The sequence below is a fragment of the Natator depressus genome, chromosome 9, assembly GCF_965152275.1.
Source record: "Natator depressus isolate rNatDep1 chromosome 9, rNatDep2.hap1, whole genome shotgun sequence".
Lineage (NCBI taxonomy): Eukaryota > Metazoa > Chordata > Testudines > Cheloniidae > Natator > Natator depressus.
In genome coordinates this window covers 29683020-29703229 of record NC_134242.1, presented here as the reverse complement: position 1 = coordinate 29703229, position 20210 = coordinate 29683020, and the positions used below count along the sequence as shown (strand labels likewise).

Genomic DNA, 20210 nt, shown 5'->3' with positions numbered 1-20210 from the left:
GGGTGACTCCCTGGAAGGTCTAACAGATTCTTTTGTTGCTGCCTAAGCCAGTGTCCATTGTTCCTGTGAAGCTGGGCTGGGTTTGTCCTATCCATGCCCTGACGAGGTGTAAATTGCCTCTCTGTTCTTGGAGAGTTTTTGCATGGGCTTGCTGTAAGCCATGAGGATACATTTTTCAGCCTCATAACTATATACATGAAATTATAACCTATAACATTACTATAACAACCACCACGCTCGGTGCATTATGAGCCTTCCGAAGACACCCAACATGACAAACTTTGCATTGGATACCACATAATCATTTTATAAAGATGAACATGGAGGTGTAGGGTGTTCCCCCGAGGTACAGAGCATCATGGGGGGGGGGGGAGTTGTTTCCTTGGTTGTTTTTTGTTTTATTTTTAAGTTTAAAGCCAAACAGAAATAGAAAAGTTGGGAATCATGAAAGGGTTATTTAAAAGGGACTAACACTGCTAAGGTAAAAAAAACTGAAGCGTAAAGGCTGTAAAAACAAGTCAATTATATTGGGATGACAGCTGGCAGAGCTCAATAAAGATGTAATTCAGATTGAAATTGAAAACAATTAACTGGAGTTTGACTTTCATTTAACATAAAACAAATATTTATGAATATGATAAAATTGTAAAATTATTTGCTTTGGAGGTGCACTCAACTGGTGCTTCTCCACTTTATTTTATGGGAGCAAGTATCATACCCTTAGTTAAATAAAAAGGAAATAAATACCCTGTTAATTCAGAGAACAAGTGGAGGGAAAACAATACTGCATTCAGTAAACATTCTTTTCAATATTATAGATAATAGAAGTCACAATCAAGAGAAAAAAATGCTGCAGTTAACAGAAGAATGTAACAAAAATGGATGAGCTACAGAAGAATATTATGAATAGTCCTACTAGTGAATATGCAATACAGGCATGATTACAGAACTATCACACTGTAAAACCACCTCTCAGGGCTTGCCAAATAGCTAGTTAATTTTTAAAAAGATATTTAAAAGAAAATTTGCCACACCGATACTGGCACTAAATCAGAGATACATTAGGTTTTTTTCCAGTTTGTTTTCCTCTCTCCCTCCTTCTCCTGAGATAAGCAAAATCATTATTTTTTCTAAAAGGAGGAGAAATCCAGCAGGATCTAAATCCTGTTGCCCATGTCTGTTACTACTGAATAACGAATAAGAACAATTGTACATAATACAAGCCAGGAACCTGGATCTTGCCTCTATATCCTCTGTGGATGGAGAGTTACATTTCAAGGACAGCTGGGGATGCTTTGATGTAGAGAAAATTCCCAAGTGATGTTGTCAGGGTTCCCTCCCCACTCTGAACTCTGGGGTACAGATGTGGGGACCCGCATGAAAGATCCCCTAAGCTTATTTCTACCAGCTTAGGTTAAAACTTCCCCAAGGCACAAATCCCTTCTTGTCCTTGGACGGTATTTGCTGCCACCATCAAGTGAGTTAGACAAAGATTCAAGGAAAAGAACTACTTGGAGTTTCTGTTCCCCAAAATATTCCCCCCAAACCCCTTCACCCCCTTTCCTGGGGAGGCTTGAGAATAATATCCTCATGAATTGGTACAGGTGAGCACAGACCAAATCCCTGGGTTTTTAGGACACTAAAACCAATCAGATTCTTAAAAAAACCCAGAACTTTATTATAAAGAAAAGAAAGTAAAAGAAGCACCTCTGTAAAATCAGGATGGAAGGTAATTTTACAGGGTAATCAGATTCAAAACACAGAGGAGTCCCCTCTAGGCAGAACTTTAAAGTTACAAAAAAACAGGGATAAACCTCCCTCTAAGCATAAGGATAATTCACAAGCTAAATCAAAAGATACTCTAACGCATTTCCTTGCTATTACTTACTATTCCTGTAATTGGATGCAGCCGATGAAGTGAGCTGTAGCTCATGAAAGCTCATGCTCAAATAAATTGGTTAGTCTCTAAGGTGCCACAAGTACTCCTTTTCTTTTTACATAAAGGTTGTTACCCTTCCTTTTATATTTATGACAGATGTAAAGCTGGTGGTTCCTTCACTCCTGGGAAGAAATGAATTGAGATGCAAAGCAGTCCACTCAGGCAATCCTCACACAGCAGAATGATCCCAAGGGGAACACTCCATATGGAGTGATTTAGAACAGCCCTAGGCTGCTAAAAATTATGAAGGGGAACATTTTGTCCTCCAGCTAACTCCGGAATTTAGAAAGCTTAAAGCCACATTTCCCCCAAACCTCTGTGGGTTGGCTGGACCCAGGTATCTGGTCCTATGATTTAAGCATCAGAATATATATTACCTTGGATAATATAGCAGTCATGCTTTGTTTTGGCAACATCAACAGCAATGCTGAAAGAGGTTATTACACATTTTTAATGTGACGATGTTTGAAGTGATGCTTGTGCAGCATCTTCACTCAAAGAGGAAAAGGCACCGGGGCAAGTTAGGTGTGGCTACCTGTTGGCTGTGTTAATCAGTAATGATTGCAGGGAATATTTTTATAAGTATATATTCTGTCTCTCATGCAGGAGTTAAAACAAATATACACTCATCAGATGTAAACATCTGCAAAACTACTTCAGACCTTTTCATCCTACTTCAAAATCCTTCTTGAAACTCTTATTTACCATGAAGCCTACAAAGAATGGCTAGGTTACGGATGTGCTGAGATCACAACCTATCATGCTGACAAGTGCATTCTCATGGTTTCCTTGTACTCCCACCTCAGTCTGTCTGCATCCTCTGTGCCTTGTCTTATATGTAGATTGTCAGCTCTTTGGGGTAGGGACTGTCTTTTTGTTTTCTGTTTGTATAGGACCCAGCACACTGGCATCCTGGTCCATGACTGAGACTCCAAGGCACAACGGTAATACAAATAGTAAAAAATAATAATATGGGCATTATGCAGAGGAGTCCTATGGCTCATCGGTCTTTTGTTATTTCAGCGGAGTCATTGGCACGTTTAAAAAGGTTGAATAACTAAACAAAAGGAATGTATTTTGAGAAAAGTGAACAAGTCATTAGAATAGGCTTGTCAACAATATCACACAGACGGAGGCACTCACACAAAAATGCCGCCCTTAGCATGTAATAAACATCTGGGACTGAGAAGCAAGTGTGTGCTTGTGAGAATAGGGGCTGGGAACTGACAAATGTATTCATTTGTTTACCCAGTTCAAATAAATATGCTTATAAACCATAATCAAAAGGAGAAGACAAAACAGTTGAAAACTGATTATATAAAAATAGCGTCATGGGGTCTTATGTCTGTTTCTCCCTATTTCCATACTAATTTGCTGAGTTTACAAATAAATTAACTTACCAAGTCTTCTTAAATACCTCTGATAGCTAGTGCCTAGACCAGTGGCCGGGAGGAGGAGTGATATTACCAGAGCAAAGAGAGAGGGAAATCATTAACTGTTCCGACTTTTTTCTTTTCTCTCTAAATATGTTTACCTAACTGCCTTGGTTCTACGATCAACTGTAATTATTGAGCAAGTGAAAGACGATTCACTCTAAGGTACAAGCCGCCATACAATTATGTTTCCATCATACTACAAAGAATCAAAAGTTCATCAAAATAAGATGAGTTTAAAGGCCACTATATGATCCAGCTTTTAAAAGAGTTTAAAAGTGGCCTATCAATAACTGTAACAAATTTTAACCCAGAACACCAAAATCTCCCTCATGTTCTAGGTAAGTGGGACAAGTCTATTTTTAAAAAGGGTTTAGGTCTGCTTTAATCTTGCTTGGGTAAACTGTTAATTCTGAAAGACTACCAGCTGTATACAATGTCTTTAGGAATCACTTTTGCCAGTATCAGTTAGCACACAGTTACATTACAGTGAGGCACTCTACTTCTGTTGGGCAAATTTGCATCTGGATTGTGAGATGCGGATGAAGATAGTGGAAGAAACAGACCTTTCATTTACACCTCTGCTCTCATATAATGTTATTTTCTTTTAATATATATATATATATATATATATATATAGTTGCAATAGATTATAAACATCAAAATATGAATGCTAATATCTATTTTATCATAATTAAACAAAATATAGGATTACAGTGTTTAATATACAATATATAGATATTACAGAGAGAACTGAATTTTTTATATGTATATGTGTGTATATATATATATTTTAAAATAAAACATTGACAAAGTATTAAAAAATCTGCCCTTGTTGTAGGATCAACTGTAGTTTTGTGCAAGTGACAGAGGATTACTCCCAGTCTTCCAGTACCATAAAAGATCTTCTACAAAGTGCTCACAAGAATAAAGAAATCATTTTTGCAGTTCATATTCTAGTCAGGGAAGATTCACAAACATTTCACATTATTTATACAGATCTAATCTATATTATATCAGAGGTATAGAATTGTATTTGCAATATCAAAACAATAAAATAGGGCAATAGATACCCTAAGTTACAAAAGAAACTAGCAATAAGCAAAAGATCCAGACATGTTCTATATATACACTGGATTTTTGAAATATATTTTAGAAAAAGAGCACAAAGCCGTGTGAAACTTTTCTCTGTAAGCACGTTTTAAGCCCAACAATAGATTCTACTGCCACACTCCTGCTCGCTGGTTCTTATTCCCAGTTTGTTCAAAAAACATGAAATCCTAAACAGCAAAGAAAATGAACATAGAATTAGATAGTTCTAAGAGGCCAGGTATGTAGATCAGAGTCATCTTAATGCTTTTAGAGATTATTCTGAGAACTAAAACTTCATGGGGGTTTTAAATTCTCTTTTGCAGAAAATACAAAATAATGCTTTCTTCCCCTTGGGTCATTTGATACAACCTTCAAAGTTTACTTTCTTAAGAACACATGCCGTGTCAGTGATAAAAGTACGAATAAGGATTTCTGAACAAACATAGTTGCTGTGTGCCAAATAAAAGTAGCCAAACATAAAAAAGTTTATTTTTAGTTTACCATTTAAAAAGTGAAATTTGACGATTTTTTTGTACTAAGAATAGGAAAAATGATCTGAGCTTACCTGAAAGTGTACTTTATTTTTAGGTAATATCCATATATCTGTTATTTACATACTCCAACCTGCTTGCAGGTTGGGAACAGAGCCAGACCTGTCAGTCATTAGCGGAGTTGGGGGAGGTGGGGGAGGAGGGGACGGGAATGCCCCACCTCTTAATTTCTTTCTTGTTGAGACAACTTTTACACAAGGATAATTCCATCTTTCTTTCCTAAATTACAGATGCTTTAATTATATTCTCTGTGTGGTGGTGGTGAGTTTCTCCTTGTAACAAGGTGTGTAGAGAGCCAGGCGGCCTAGTTGTTGGAGCGCCTGATGTCAGGCCCCTTATTTCCTTGGTTAAGGTGCCTCAGTCTTTCAGGCAGGACGGCTAGGAGGACCTGGGCACCCCCATTTCCACCGAGTCCCAGCCCAGGGCCCTGTGTGAGCGGACCACTGAACAGGGGGTTCTTTGAGGAGGGATTCTAAATCCACTGCTCTGGGCTACTTCCTACCAGAGTCCATTTAGTTTGGGGCATGGCCCCTATAGTCCAATATGCTAAGGTGGCTTGCCGCCCAGGTCGCCCTCTTGCGGATCTTGGGTGGTGCCCTACTGCAGTTCCAAGCTCTTTCTTTCAAGAGGGGCAGCCATCAATTTGCCAAACTCCACAATGTCTCTGGGCTGCAGTCAGACAGATACTTCAGTTGCCATTACAGTTACTAAAGGCTCCTAGGTCTCCTCCGCTGTCTCTCTTGGCTGGGAGTCAGAACATGCTCCCTGTTGGCTGCCTTGGCCGGCAGGCTACTGCTCCTTCCTGTCTTTGCCAGTCAGTCCTGAACTAGGCTAGACTCTCCTTTTTTACCCGCTCCAGGCCTGGCATTAGCTGCAGGTATAATAGGGCAGGGCTAGCAGGGCTCAAAGGTTCTCCTTAGCTCCTGCTGTGCTGGCAGGCAGTTTCTCTACATGGTCACACATTCCCCCATCCCCATAACCTCATTTGGAATCTGACCTCCCCCATCTGGTCTCCTCCACCTTGTGAAAAGAAGTCAGCATTCAGGTGTGCTCTGCTAGCCTGGTGTTGGATGTGGAAAGAAAAGGGCTGGAAGGAGAGGTACTAATGCATAATTCAGGGATATTATCCTTCATGGCCTGTAGTCATTGGAGAGGGGAATGGTCAGCGACTAGCATGATGTGAGCACCCCGAAGGTAGTAGCAGAGCTAGTTGATAGCCCATTTTACTGCTAATGCTTCCTTTCCAATCATGGAGTAAGCCCTCTCTCTTGGGAACTGCTTCCAGCAGATATATAGGATGGGGTGCTCATCACCTTCCATTACTTGGGATAAAATGGTCCCTATGCCCACATCCGAAGCATTGGTCTGCAGCAGGAACAACTTGGTGAAGTCGAGGCTGTAGAAGACGGGTTTTCAGCAGAGCTGGGCTTTCAGGGTTTGAGAGGCCTCCTCACAACCTTTGGTTCTTCTTTGGACTACCATTCTTGAGAAGATCGGTAAGAGGGGCCACAATGGTTGAGAACTCAGGAATAAAATCAGTGGTATCAGCCAGTCCTAAAAGACGGCACACCTGTTTCCTCGAGGAAGGCATAGGGCATGTCTGGAGGGCTGGGATCTTATTGATCAAGGGTTGCACTTCGCCTTTTCCTAAAGCGTATGAAAGGTAGGTTGTCTCATCCTTGCCCAGGTGACATTTCCTTCTCTACTACAATCCAAGAACAATCTAAAGCAAAAGGGAAGGAGGGTGGGTAGTGAAATACATATAGGGATCTCACATCGTGAAGAACCTCTCTTTGTCTTTGAGTGTTGGTCCCTATGTGTACTCCACTGTGGGTGACAGACAAGCAGTACTCACGTAGGAGGAGGGTGCAAGGTTGCAGGTGGCAGAGCTGTCTGAATCCCCATCATCCCAAAAGATGCATCAGTGGAGGAGTCCTGTACTAAAGCATATCACCTCACAAATGTGTGGCTGGAAATCCAAGTAGCTGCTCTGCAAATGTGACGCAGAGGTACTTCTAGAAGCAACAGCACCGATGTTGCTTGTGCTCTTGTAGAATAAGCCCACACCACATGAGAAGGATGAATATTAGACAGCTTATAGCAGGGTAAGAAATAGACCAGGATCCATTTAAATATCCTCTGAGAAGACATAGCTTGACCTTGAACTCTTTCTGCTACAGCAATAAACAATCTGGGAGATATTCTGATTGGTTTTGTCTCTTGTAGGTAAAAGGACAAGGACTGGTCTACACTGAGAGTTTACATCAGCACAACCACTTCTCTCAGAGGTGTAAAAAATTCACACCCTTAAGAGACACAGTTATACCAACCTAACCCCCGGCGTAGACAGCGCTAAGTCGACAGAAGAATTCTTCTGTCAATCTAGCCACTGCTTCTCGGGGAGGTGGATCAACTACAGCAATGGGTGAACCCTTCCCGTTGCTACAGTGAGTGTCTATGCTGAAGTGCTACATAGGCGCACTGTAGCATTTTAAGCCTAGACATACCCTAAGGCTCATCACGTATTGAGGGAATGAAGTCTCTTCTCTTCTTCAGAAGCATGTGGTTTTGGGGGGAAAAAAAACAAACCACAGGTAAGCGAACTGACTAGTTCAGATGAAACTCTGAAACTACTCTGGGGGTGAACCTGGGATGTAAATGCAATGGGACTTTGTCTTTAGGGAATATAGTGTAAGGCAGATCTGCTATCAGTGCTCTGAGCTCAGCCACCCTCCTGGCTGAAGTGATGGCTACCACAAATGCCATCTTCTTCTATCCATGAGACATGGAACACATATCTAGTGGTTCAAAGGGATAGCGAGCACTGAAAGAACAAGATTTAAAGTCCATTGAGGAGTAAGTTTCCTTATTGGCAGAAAGACTCTGAGCAGACCCTTCCAAAAACTGGTAGTCAATGCAGGAGTAAAAATTGAGTAACCATGTGAAGGTGGGTGGTACACAGTGATTGCTGCCAGGTGGTTGGTAAAGAGTTGATGGAAAGACCCACTGTTTTGAAGGGGGGGGGGGGAGTCCAAAATAAGGGGAATACCTGTAATCTCTGGGGATATACGTTTTTGTTGCTCCCACAAGAGAAATGCTTCCATTTGTCAGTGTAGCATTTTCTACTGCAATCTTTTTTACTGGTAATAAGAATGCTTTGCATAGCTTCAGAACACAAATGCTGTATTATTTACACCTATCCAAAAACCAAGCCCTGAGATGGAGTGCTTGGGAGATGGGATGCTTGATGTTGCCTTTCCCCGGGACAGGAGATTGGAAGAAGACTGAATGTTGATCAGCGACAGAGACAACATGCATCAGAGACTTGGGAACCAAAACAGTCTGGGTCACTGGAGGCTGATGATGATGACTTGTGCCTTGTCTTGACAAAATATTCCATAAGACCTGAGGTAGGAGTGGTAAGGGAGGGAAGGCATAGATGGTTTGACCATGGAAAGAGGAGATTGTTGCCCTGAGAGAAGATGACTATGGCTTCTCTGGAGCAGTATGTTGCAATTTGTTCATTTGAGAGGCAAACAGGTCCCTTGCAGGGGTTCCCCACAGAGCAAAAATACTGTCTACCATGGAGTCATGTAACTCTCATTTGTGGTTGATAGCAAAGTGTCTGTTGAGGGAGTCCACCGGCGCATTCTGATCCCCTGGAAGGTAAGTTGCCAACAGGGTGATTTGATTGCTGTTGTGATATTTCCATAGGGTGACTGCTTCTGCACATAGGGGAAAGGATCTCACTTGTCCCTTCTTGTTGATGTAAAAATCAGTTGTCATATTGTCCGACATGATGAGGATATGGATATCTTGAATGAACGGGAAAAAGGCTTTGCAAGCTTCCTGGACTCTCACTTTCAGATTGCTGATGTGAATCCTGGTCTCTTGTGAAGTCCAAGTGCCCTGCGCTGCAAGCCCCCCAGCCTAAAAGAGATGCATCCATAATGATATCCCATCTAGTGAGGGGGAAAGGAATGGCACACTCATGCATACCTGCTGGGGATTCCTCCATCATAGCAGAGATGATGTAAAGAAATAAGAAGCGATGAAATGGATACGACAGAGTCTGTCTGGGCAAAAATTACATTGGGGAAGAAAACTATTAGAGCCTCCCCTGGGATAGTGCTTGGGGTGTGCTATAGACCCCCGGGATCTAATTTGGATATGGATAGAGTCCTTTTTAATGTTTTTAATAAAGTAAATACTAATGGAAAATGTGTGATCATGGGAGACTTTAATTCCCAGATATAGACTGGAGGACGAGTGCTAATAATAATAATAGGGCTCAGATTTTCCTAGATGCGATAGCTGATGGATTCCTTCATCAAGTAGTTGCTGAACCAACTAGAGGGATGCCATTTTAGATTTAGTTTTGGTGAGTAGTGAGGACCTCATAGAAGAAATGGTTGTAGGGGATAATCTTGGCTCAAGCGATCATGAGCTAATTCAGTTCAAACTGAACGGAAGGATTAGCAAAAATAAATCTGCAACTAGGGTTTTTGATTTCAAAAGGGCTGACTTTCAAAAATTAAGGGAATTAGTTAGGGAAGTGGATTGGACTGAAGAATTTATGGATCTAAAGGTAGAGGAGGCCTGGGATTATTTTAAATCAAAGCTGCAGAAGCTATCGGAAGCCTGCGTCCCAAGAAAGGGGAAAAAATTCATAGGCAGGAGTTGTAGACCAAGCTGGAGGAGCAAGCATCTCAGAGAGGTGATTAAGAAAAAGCAGAAAGCATACAGGGAGTGGAAGATGGGAGGGATCAGCAAGGAAAGCTACCTTATTGAGGTCAGAACACGTAGGGATAAAGTGAGACAGGCTAAATGGCAAGTAGAGTTGGACCTTGCAAAGGGAATTAAAACCAATAGTAAAAGGTTCTATAGCCATATAAATAAGAAGAAAACAAAGAAAGAAGAAGTGGGACCGCTAAACACTGAGGATGGAGTGGAGGTCAAGGATAATCTAGGCATGGCCCAATATCTAAACAAATACTTTGCCTCAGTCTTTAATAAGACTAAAGAGGATCTTAGGGATAATGGTAGCATGACAAATGGGAATGAGGATATGGAGGTAGACATTACCATATCTGAGGTAGAAGAGAAACTCAAACAGCTTAATGGGACTAAATCGGGGGGCCCAGATAATCTTCATCCAAGAATATTAAAGGAATTGGCACACGAAATTGCAAGCCCATTAGCAAGAATTTGTAATGAATCTGTAAACTCAGGGGTTGTACTGTATGATTGGAGAATTGCTAACATAGTTCCTATTTTTAAGAAAGGGAAAAAAAGTGATCCGGGTAACTATAGGCCTGTTAGTTTGACATCTGTAGTACGCAAGGTCTTGGAAAAAATTTTGAAGGAGAAGGTAGTTAAGGACATTGAAGTCAATGGTAAATGGGACAAAATACAACTTGGTTTTACAAAAGGTAGATCGTGCCAAACCAACCTGATCTCCTTCTTTGAGAAAGTAACAGATTTTTTAGACAAAGGAAAGGCAGTGGATCTAATTTACCTAGATTTCAGTAAGGCGTTTGATACCGTGCCACATGGGGAATTATTAGTTAAATTGGGTAATTGGGGATCAATAGGAAAATTGAAAGCTGGATAAGGAATTGGTTAAAGGGGAGACTACAACAGGTCCTACTGAAAGGTGAACTGTCAGGCTGGAGGGAGGTTACCAGTAGAGTTCCTCAAAGATCGGTTTTGGGACCAAGCTTATTTAATCTTTTTATTACTGACCTCGGCACAAAAAGTGGGAGTGTGCTAATAAAGTCTGCGGATGATACAAAGCTGGGAGGTATTGCCAATTTAGAGAAGGACAGGGATATCCTACAGGAGGATCTGGATGACCTTGTAAACTGGAGTAATAGTAATAGGATGAAATTTAATAGTGAGAAGTGTAAGGTCATGCATTTAGGGATTAATAACAAGAATTTTAGTTATAAGCTGGGGATGCATCAATTAGAAGTAACGGAGGAGAAGAAGGACCTTGGAGTATTGGTTGATCATAGGATGACTATGAGCCGCCAATGTGATATGGCCATGAAAAAAGCTAATGCGGTCTTGGGACGCATCAGGAGAGGTATTTCCAGTAGGGATAAGGAGGTTTTAGTACCGTTATACAAGGCACTGGTGAGACCTCACCTGGAATACTGTGTGCAGTTCTGGTCTCCCATGTTTAAGAAGGATGAATTCAAACTGGAACAGGTATAGAGAAGGGCTACTAGGATGATCCGAGGAATGGAAAACTTGTCTTATGAAAGGAGACTCAAGGAGCTTGGCTTGTTTAGCCTAACTAAAAGAAGGTTGAGGGGAGATATGATTGCTCTCTATAAATATATCAGAGGGATAAATACCGGAGAGGGAGAGGAATTATTTAAGCTCAGTACCAATGTGGACACAAGAACAAATGGATATAAACTGGCCACCAGGAAATTTCAACTAGAAATTAGACGAAGGTTTCGAACCATCAGAGGAGTGAAGTTCTGGAACAGCCTTCCAAGGGAAGCAGTGGGGGCGAAAGATCTATCTGGCTTTAAGATTAAACTCAATAAGTTTATGGAGGAGATGGTATGATGGGATAACATGGTTTTGGTAATTAAATATTCATGGTAAATAGGCCCAATGGCCTGTGATGGGATATTAGATGGGGTGGGATCTGAGTTACCCAGGAAAGAATTTTCTGTAGTATCTGGCTGGTGAATCTTGCCCATATGCTCAGGGTTTAGCTGATCGCCATATTTGGGGTCGGGAAGGAATTTTCCTCCAGGGCAGATTGGAAGAGGCCGTGGAGGTTTTTCGCCTTCCTCTGTAGCATGGGGCACGGGTCACTTGCTGGAGGATTCGCTGCTCCTTGAAGTCTTTAAACCACAATTTGAGGACTTCAATAGCACAGACATAGGTGAGAGGTTTTTTGCAGGAGTGGTGGATGAAATTCTGAGGCCTGCGTTGTGCAGGAGGTCAGACTAGATGATCATAATAGTCCCTTCTGACCTAAATATCTATGAAATAAAAACCTTGGTGGACGCAGTTATATGGCATTCATGGACTGTTTGTTTGGTGAGTACAGTTTGAAGCCACGCTTGCAAGAGGGATTCTACTTCTTGCTTGAGAATCTCCTTATGAAAATGGCCCCTGAAAAGGGATGGGGATGGGGGGTTTGGAGGAGGCAGGGAGGTAAATTCGATAGTATAGCCAGAATGGATAATGTTTAATACCCCCACTTGCCTGTTGTTTTTGCAATCCAGATGTGGAAAGAGTCCTAGAAAATTCCCAGAGTGTGGGGGAATTGGCAGGTGTTGGCATCACTGGTTTGCAGCTCTCGAACTCCCATCAAAAATATCTTTTCAATGGAGGCTGGCATGGGACCGATGTTGTTGCCTCAGAAGGTCTAGGGAGATGGGACTTCTGAACCTTTTGCTTTTTACAGGTTAGTTCATAAGATTGTTGGTTGTAAAACTGTTGTGCTATTGGTCTAGGCTTGTATGACTGCCTGAGCAACTCTATGGCCTTAAAGTTGAGGCCAGGGAGGCTAGAAATAAGTTAACGGTGGGCCAACCATTTGTTCACATCTGGACTGTTCTTTCTTTTGTCACTCCACCATCAGCCGCAGGGGAAGCGGAAATGGCAGCTGTGGTAGGGTATGGTAACTCAGTGACAGTTGGGAATGACAGCTCAACACTTTCCTAAACTTCTAGGTGTGGCTGAAAGCACTTCTCACATTCTTATGATATCGTCCCAGGAAGTACAAGAAGAAAGATACAGCTATCATTTGTTTAGAGTAGCCACAGACCTCCTGAGCACAGTTTCACAGCACTGTTCCTCAAAGGCTGTTAGGATTATTTAACATATATGTTTTATTACTTTGATCATTTTTAGTGTGTATAGAGGAATCTGCTCAGGTCTGCGGCTTGGTCTTTATTGGGTTTAATCTGCCATTCTGTACTCCTAAGGTAAGCAGGGGTACCAGATGTAGATTTTATTTATTTCCCCTTTGGAAGATTGTCCCTATGATTCTGCTTCAGAAGGAAGAGTGAAATTGTGCTAAGAAAGATTTCAGATTGTCCCAAAAACATTTCAGATGATTAGGGCTCTCCCTACCATCAAAGGGAGACACTGTCAGCCCTCGAGCACTGGGGCACTTTCTCAGTCTCTCCGGAGGGAGTGAGATTTGAGAACAGATTTCCCAGAAGTCAGAAATTTCACACTTCTCTTCTGCAAAGCAATCAGAAGAGTCTGCATTTCTCTTGGAGGTGCCAGCTTAGGATATCCATTGGAAAATCTTCAGAGGCTTGTTATAGAGCTGATAGCGTTGGAAGGGGTCTAGGCTTGAAGTCTCCTTATCACAATCCAGCATCAGCAGCATCTATGTTGTGTACAAAGCCCTCCATCTGTGGTCCAAGGAGAGGTGGAGCGGGAGAAAGTGGCTGAACTCCACAGACAGGGGTGTGGCTGCTGGAGCAAGTTCTAGAGATCATCCCTTTTATTTGTCTTGGGCCTGCTGATTTGTCCGACCCCTGATACTTTGAGTTCTAAAGCGGAAGGGAGGGGCAGCTGCAGCTCTAAAGTACTACTCTGGGTATCCACAGGCCTGAGCGTTTTTGTACCTTTGTCAGCTTTTTCAATCTTGCCTCTCTCTTTAGCCTGGGGGATAGAAGCAGAGGGGTCTTCAGCCAGAGTGGGCAGCTGAGACCAGTGCCTTCATTATGTCCAGCATAACCAGGTTCCCTAATCCTTCCTGGCTCCTCTCCTGCCCCGGTAAGTTGCACTGTGACCCCACATATAATGGGGCTAAGGGGAAAATTCACTTCTGGCCACAGATGTGGCTAAACTTCCCAAAGAGAAACTTGATAAAGGAGGCACTGGGAGAGAAGAGACTGTGGGTTAAAGCACCAGACTGACTTTTTTCTTTTTCTTTTTTGCCTTTAAGATTCCTTGGTCTAGTTTTCTCTCTGGAGCCTGCAGGGGCACCAATCAATGTAGCATCTCAGAAGGGGAAGTGAAGCTGAGGGGGAAAATTCACCAAAAGATAGAACAGTCCTAGGACATAGCTTGGAATTCAAGTGAATTGTTAAGCAGAAATTTGAAATAAAATGTTGTTGCCATTTTCTCCAGGAAGGAAATCTAGTTAATCTTGCCTGTCGCTGAGGAGATAGAGAAAATTGGAGGAACTACAGGGACAGGACATCACAGCTGTCATTTTGCCCGCAAACTAAAGTGCCCATAATGAAGAAAAATAGCTTTTTTTATTGGAGGGGGGGAAGGTCAGTGTCTGTGTTGGAGGGGAATTTAGTAGCTAAACAATAGCTGAGCAACAACTCTAAGAAGCATGTGGATGAGGTATGGAGTGGGCACTTCCTTAACTTTCCCTCACTTCACAGAAATCTGAAACCTCGTTCTTTGACATGGCCTGGAATTTAAACATTGATTCCCATTCTTTAACTTCCACCAACCTTTTTTTTTTTTTTGCCCACCCACAATCAGAGAAATCGACTAGCTACACACATGCAAAACATAAAAACCCAACAAAAAACAAAAAGACACAGCACACACACGCAAACAATTTATTTGTGCTTTATAATGCCTTGTGCATTTTGGGCCCATTCAGCAAAACACATAAGCATATGATTAATTCCATCCCTGTACCAATCATTTGATTAAGTTCCATTAAAATCAATGGGACTTAAAATACATGCTTGCGTGCTTTGCCAAATTGTTGTCTCTAAGCAGGGCTGTTTCCAGTATTTTTATCTGCATGACAAAGTCACACAAAACAACATGGCCAAGTAAGAAAAGGCTCTGGTTAATCAATAATGGTCTGATAAAGATTGCTGCTACAGAGCAAGGTGGATTGTTGACATTTCCATCCCTGAGCTGATGCATATGCCTCTCTCCTTCCTTCTAGTTTTCTTCCCCATTTTCAGAAAACTCAAGCTTGACAGTAAACATCTAGCAGAAACCAGATGTGTCATGGTTACAGTAGTCTTCAAGGGAAGGGACAAGTTGCTCTGCTCTTTGTTTAGTAAATGTCAGCTAATTAATGGAATGGCTCCTACAGCAGCTTCAAAGAAGCCATGCAGTGATAACTGGTTCCTTATGGCATAGAAACGGTGTGAAACTTTACAAGAGCGGGCATATCAGCAATAAATAAGTGTATTCCTAAATGTAATTTTATACTTCCAATTGCACCAAATGTAATTCCATTATCTGAAATAATTCATTTGTCATGCCTCCTAGGAACCTGATCCTGCACCCTCAAAGTCAATGGGAGCTTTGTTGTTAACTTCAATAAGCCCAGGATCAAGTCATATCCCAGTACAATTTTAACATATAGATGAGCATATATATTCATTGTTTAAAGTTAGTGGATTGGCAGACTTACAATGAGGAAGCAGGCACCAATCATGACAGCTTTCATCTTAACATCAAGATCCAGTGGAAACTGGATTCCAAAATTATCAGCATCTGTAAATGCCTCTCTCACAAATCCACTCCACTGCTTAGAAATTCTTCCGACTACAGAACTTTCATCCATCGACTTCACCTAGTTTGAAATAAAACAAAGAAAGTCTGCCACTCATAATTAAAAAGATTTTGTATGATCATTTTAAATGCTCATTCAAAAACTTCAGGATATTCACATTTATATTGGTTGTTTTATGTACTACAGCATGTGGTATTCAATATTGTGGTAATCTCGACTCTACATCAGTAAATCATGGGCGCAAATCCTAGGCTAGAACTTGGGCTCATATCAGTGCTAACTACACAGTACAGCACAGTAATGGAGAAGGTTGCAGGGCAACACTGTTAGAAGTGCTGTAAATCAAGGTTCCTTCACCCAGTGTCAGGTGTCTACGTGGATATTAAAAGATTACATGATAATTTTCCAAAGTAGGGGAGAAGACATATGTCAACATTATGTCTTTTGAAAACTGGTTTCAGTGTTCAAAGCCATGTAAAATGGCTATTCCGAAGAACATAGTGGCTACTAGGCTTGCTTAGAATGATCTTGCAAACCCTTGCTTATGATTACCATACATTGTTTTAGAATAAACTAGTATCTGGAATATGAAAATAGGATTCATTAACTCTTCATTAGTTTAAGAATTAATTAATTACAGAATTAAATAATGTATAATAAAATTACACGATCCACTTATGCTGATCCATTTTGATCATTTACATCAAGTACTGAACAATTAAGTCAGTGGCTCTAGAAAGTTGTCATTTAATTAATATACTTAAAAATACAGTACTAAGGGAAAATTATGTATTGAATCTATTCAGAAGTGTATACTGAATCTATTTTTACTACCTAAAGTAAGATAATGTAATGATATTTTCCACTGTTAATTCACTAAACATTAAAGAGATTTCAACACCACCACAGTAAAACAACCGCAATATATGCAAGGTACACTCTAATTGGCGCTAAAAGCTTCACTCCAACAGGAAGAAAGGGGAAAAAAAGGATGAAATATTATCTAAACATTCAATATCTCATGGTTTGGTAATCTGAAAGTTGATTTATCATGACAATGTTTGAAACCTGGGTTATTTACTAAGATAACTGTTTTCAAAGATTTTCATATGCAAACAGTTGGACTATCTAAATACCAAATGTTATTACTGAATGCATTACAACTTAGTTTTATGGGAAATGGTCCATTAGTAACAATAAGACCAGTTAGAGATATTAAACTATTAGGAAAACCAACTAATTAAAAATAGAAGAGAGGAATACAAACACTTTAAACAATGTTACCTACCTCAAAATTAACATCCTCACAACAGCTGCATACAACGCATGGGCCAATGATTTTAAATACATCAATTTTTGCTTCATTTTGAATAGTAAATTTAGGCAGACAGGGATGCCAGTTTTGTTTTATGTAGCCAACTGGTGTACCTGGAGGGGCCTGAACTTCAAGCTTTGAAAGAAAAAAAAACCACAACACAGAAGTGGGATAAAAGTTAAGAATCTGCATAATTATTCCAATTTGTTTTAAATGCTTGTAAAATAATCTTCAGCATAGAGAAATACTGTAATGCAGAGAACAGGTTATATATCCTACAGAAACTGTAGTACTTTAAGATGTCAACACAGATTACATTCTTGGTGTGCATGCGCCCACATGTTCACAAAATCAAATTCTTTTGAATAGCAGTGTCCATTGTGGCAGATAGATTCCAAGTTGGCAAAATCGTAACACTGTTCCTATGAATTTTATGCTCTGTCTCAGAGTCAGTGTTGCTTTGTCCTTGTTGATCATGAGTAAGGCTATAATTTAGCCAGAGGTATTAGTAAAAGTCATGGGCTGCCTGAGCAACAGCCAGTGTGGCTGGCCCCAGGGACTGCCTGAGCAGCGGCTGGTATGACTGGTTGCAGGGCCGCCCCACTGGCTGGCTGCAGAGCTGCTCTAGCAGCGGCCAGTATGGCTGTCTCCGGGACCACCTGAGCTGCTGTCTCTGGAGCCAGCTGCTTGGGCGGCCCTTGGGTCAGCAAAACTGGCTGCTGCGAAGTCATAAAGGTCACGGAAAGTCATGGAATCCGTGACTTTCACGACCTCCGTGACAAACACAGAGCCCTAATCATGAGGCAGAGGGAGGCGAAGTGGTTTAAGGTGTTCTGCCTAGAGTTTCTGACTTGTGGAGAAGAGCCTCGTATCAGCCAAATTATCCAAATACAAATACACCAGGACTTCTTGTCTCCTTAGATATACTGTCACCACTACAGCGAGGACTTAGTAAAACCTTGTGGCTGTGGACAAACCAAAGGATAGGACCCTGTACTGATAACAGGATGTTTCTATTATAAACACCATTAATTTTCTGTATGCTGGGAGTATTGAGATATGGAAGCAAGCATTGTGTAGGTCGAAAGCCATGAACCAGTTCATGGGATCAAATACAGGGATGATGAAAGCTAAGATGACCACCCTGATCTTCTTTGGGATCAAGTAGTAATGGGAGTAGAAGCCCCGCTCTGAATTTGAAGAATCTCCTCTATCACTCCCAACTGTAGCAGGGAGTTGACTTCTTGTTGTAGAAGTATCCTGTGAGAAGGGTACCTGAAGAGGGGTGGGAAGGGAATTAGAACAGCCCCAAACCTTCCTTATGGTCTCAAGGACCCATCAGAGGTGATCCCAGCCCAAGCTTATTTAAAATAATAAAGCTGGTTGTCAAACAGAAAAGTGGATTGATTCAGAGATGGTCCAGGTGGGCTCTTAACTGACCTGTCAAAGCTACTTCCTTCACGCTTGTCCCTGCTGTGGGGACAGCCAGAGTGAGGTTGATGAGCACCACTGGTGGAACTGTAGGCCTTTCCTCAGTGGTTCTGATGGACACAGTGGGAACTGTCGCTGGGATCTGTAGCAGAATGAGGACTGAGGCCTCAGTTTCTAATGCTGTTTGTGCCTGGACTCTATCTGTTTTTTTAATGAGCGCAATGCCTTGTTGGTACCAGTGCTGAACATGTCTTTCCATTGAAATGGAAGATATTCAGTGGTCACTTGGACTTCTCGTGGAATGCTTGACATCTGCAGACAGGAGGAGTGTCTTATTGTGTGACCATGGACACCATAGTTCTTGCTACTGTGTCTTACATATCCAGTGCAGCCTGGCGTGCTGTTCTCACAATGAGCCACTCTTCAGCCAAGGTAGATGTTAGTTTTTCCTGATATTTGTTGGGAAGCGTATTCATCAATTAACAGAATCAGTCCCAAAAAGAGAGAATTGTATTTAGAGAGGAGCACCTGGTAGCTCACAACTCTACTTTGTAAATTCACTGATAAATACACTTTGCATCTGCGGAGATCCAGTTTGTTTGGATCCTTTTCTCTCAGAGTTCCTCTGATCTGCTCTTTAGACTGGGTGGGCAAACTTTTTGGCCTGAGGGCCACATTGGGGTTGCAAAACTATATGGAGGGTTGGGTACGGAAGGCTGTGTTTCCCCAAACAGTCTGACCCCAACCCCTATCCCCCCTCCCACTTCCCGCCCCCTCAGAACCGCCGACCTATCCAACCCCCCCTGCTCCTTGTCCCCTGACTGCCCCCTCCCGGGACCCCCGCCCCTATCCAACCTCCCTGCTCCCTGTCCCCTGACTGCCCCGCCCCCTAACAGGCCCCCCAGGACTCCCACACCTATCCAGCCCCCCCGTTCCTCATTCCCTGACTGCCCCCCCCCAGAACCACTGCCCCATCCAACAGCCTCCTGCTCCCTGTCCCTTGACTGCCCCCTGGAACCCCCTCTCCCCGCCCCCTTATCATGCCAAAGCCAGCCACACTGCCGTGCTGCCCGGCCAGGAGCTCAGGGGCCAGGCAGGACGGTCCCGCGGTCCGGATGGGGCCCGCAGGCCATAGTTTGCCCACCTCTGCTTTAGACTATTCTTGTGCAACTTGGATGATCAAAGATCCCAGAGTGGGATGTTGGAAAGAATACCCTAAAACCCCTTTGTTGTTATCTGATACTTTCTGTCCACTTGCTAGCAGGTGACAGTGAGCCAAATGATCTCAGCAGGCTCTAGAAACAATTTATCCTTTCATTAATGGGCAACTGCCCGACTGGGAGGGCTAAAGAATGCCTGAGAGCTTGTGCTGCTTCTCCTGGATGTTTTTGAGGAGTCTGTCAAGAGCACCTGCCCGCTGCCTCATCAGGTCCTGAAAGATCCTGAGCTCACCTATGGAGGGAATGGATGGAGAGGTTGATTGCTTCATCTGGAGGCAACGAAGATATGGCCAATAGTTGCTGGTGCTCTGAGGAGAGTTCCTCCCTGCTGAACTTTTCCTTTTCCTTTGCTACGGACAGTTGGGGAGTCTGTACTAGAGTTATTGTACATGCTGCCTCAGAGATGATTTGAAACTGTCTGGACAGCTGGCTTTCTGCCATATGGGATGACTCCAAGGCGGCCAATATGTGCAAGGCTTAGATAGGACCATTTCCCCGTGGCAAGGGAGATCTAAGTTTTTCCTAGTCTGTGGTATGAGTGTCCTTGTGGACTTTGTCTCACACCAATGTTGAAGCAGGAAAGGAACAGGATATGTAAGAGAGTGTCCCCAGAGCTCAGGTTGGCACAGCAGTTTACAGGAACACTTGGGGAAAGAGATTGACTGGTGGGAGGTGGCCTCTTAGCTGGTTCGCCTGGGTTGGATAACACTGAAGTCTCCAAAAGATTCAACTTCAGTCTG

At 42.3% G+C, this 20210-nt stretch overlaps 1 protein-coding gene across 1 annotated transcript in view; it reads right to left on the bottom strand.

The window, feature by feature from the left end:
• Positions 1–4151: 4151 nt before the first annotated feature.
• LOC141993421 (phospholipid scramblase 1-like) overlaps positions 4152–20210 on the bottom strand; it is a 47358-nt gene continuing 31299 nt past the window's right edge. Inside the window, exons 7-9 of the mRNA XM_074962964.1 lie at positions 16793–16954; positions 15403–15564; positions 4152–4652 (exon numbers count right to left, since the gene is read on the bottom strand). Of these exons, the coding sequence (XP_074819065.1) occupies positions 4593–4652; positions 15403–15564; positions 16793–16954 (384 nt within the window). The 3' untranslated portion in view covers positions 4152–4592. The remainder of the gene's footprint in view (positions 4653–15402; positions 15565–16792; positions 16955–20210) is intronic.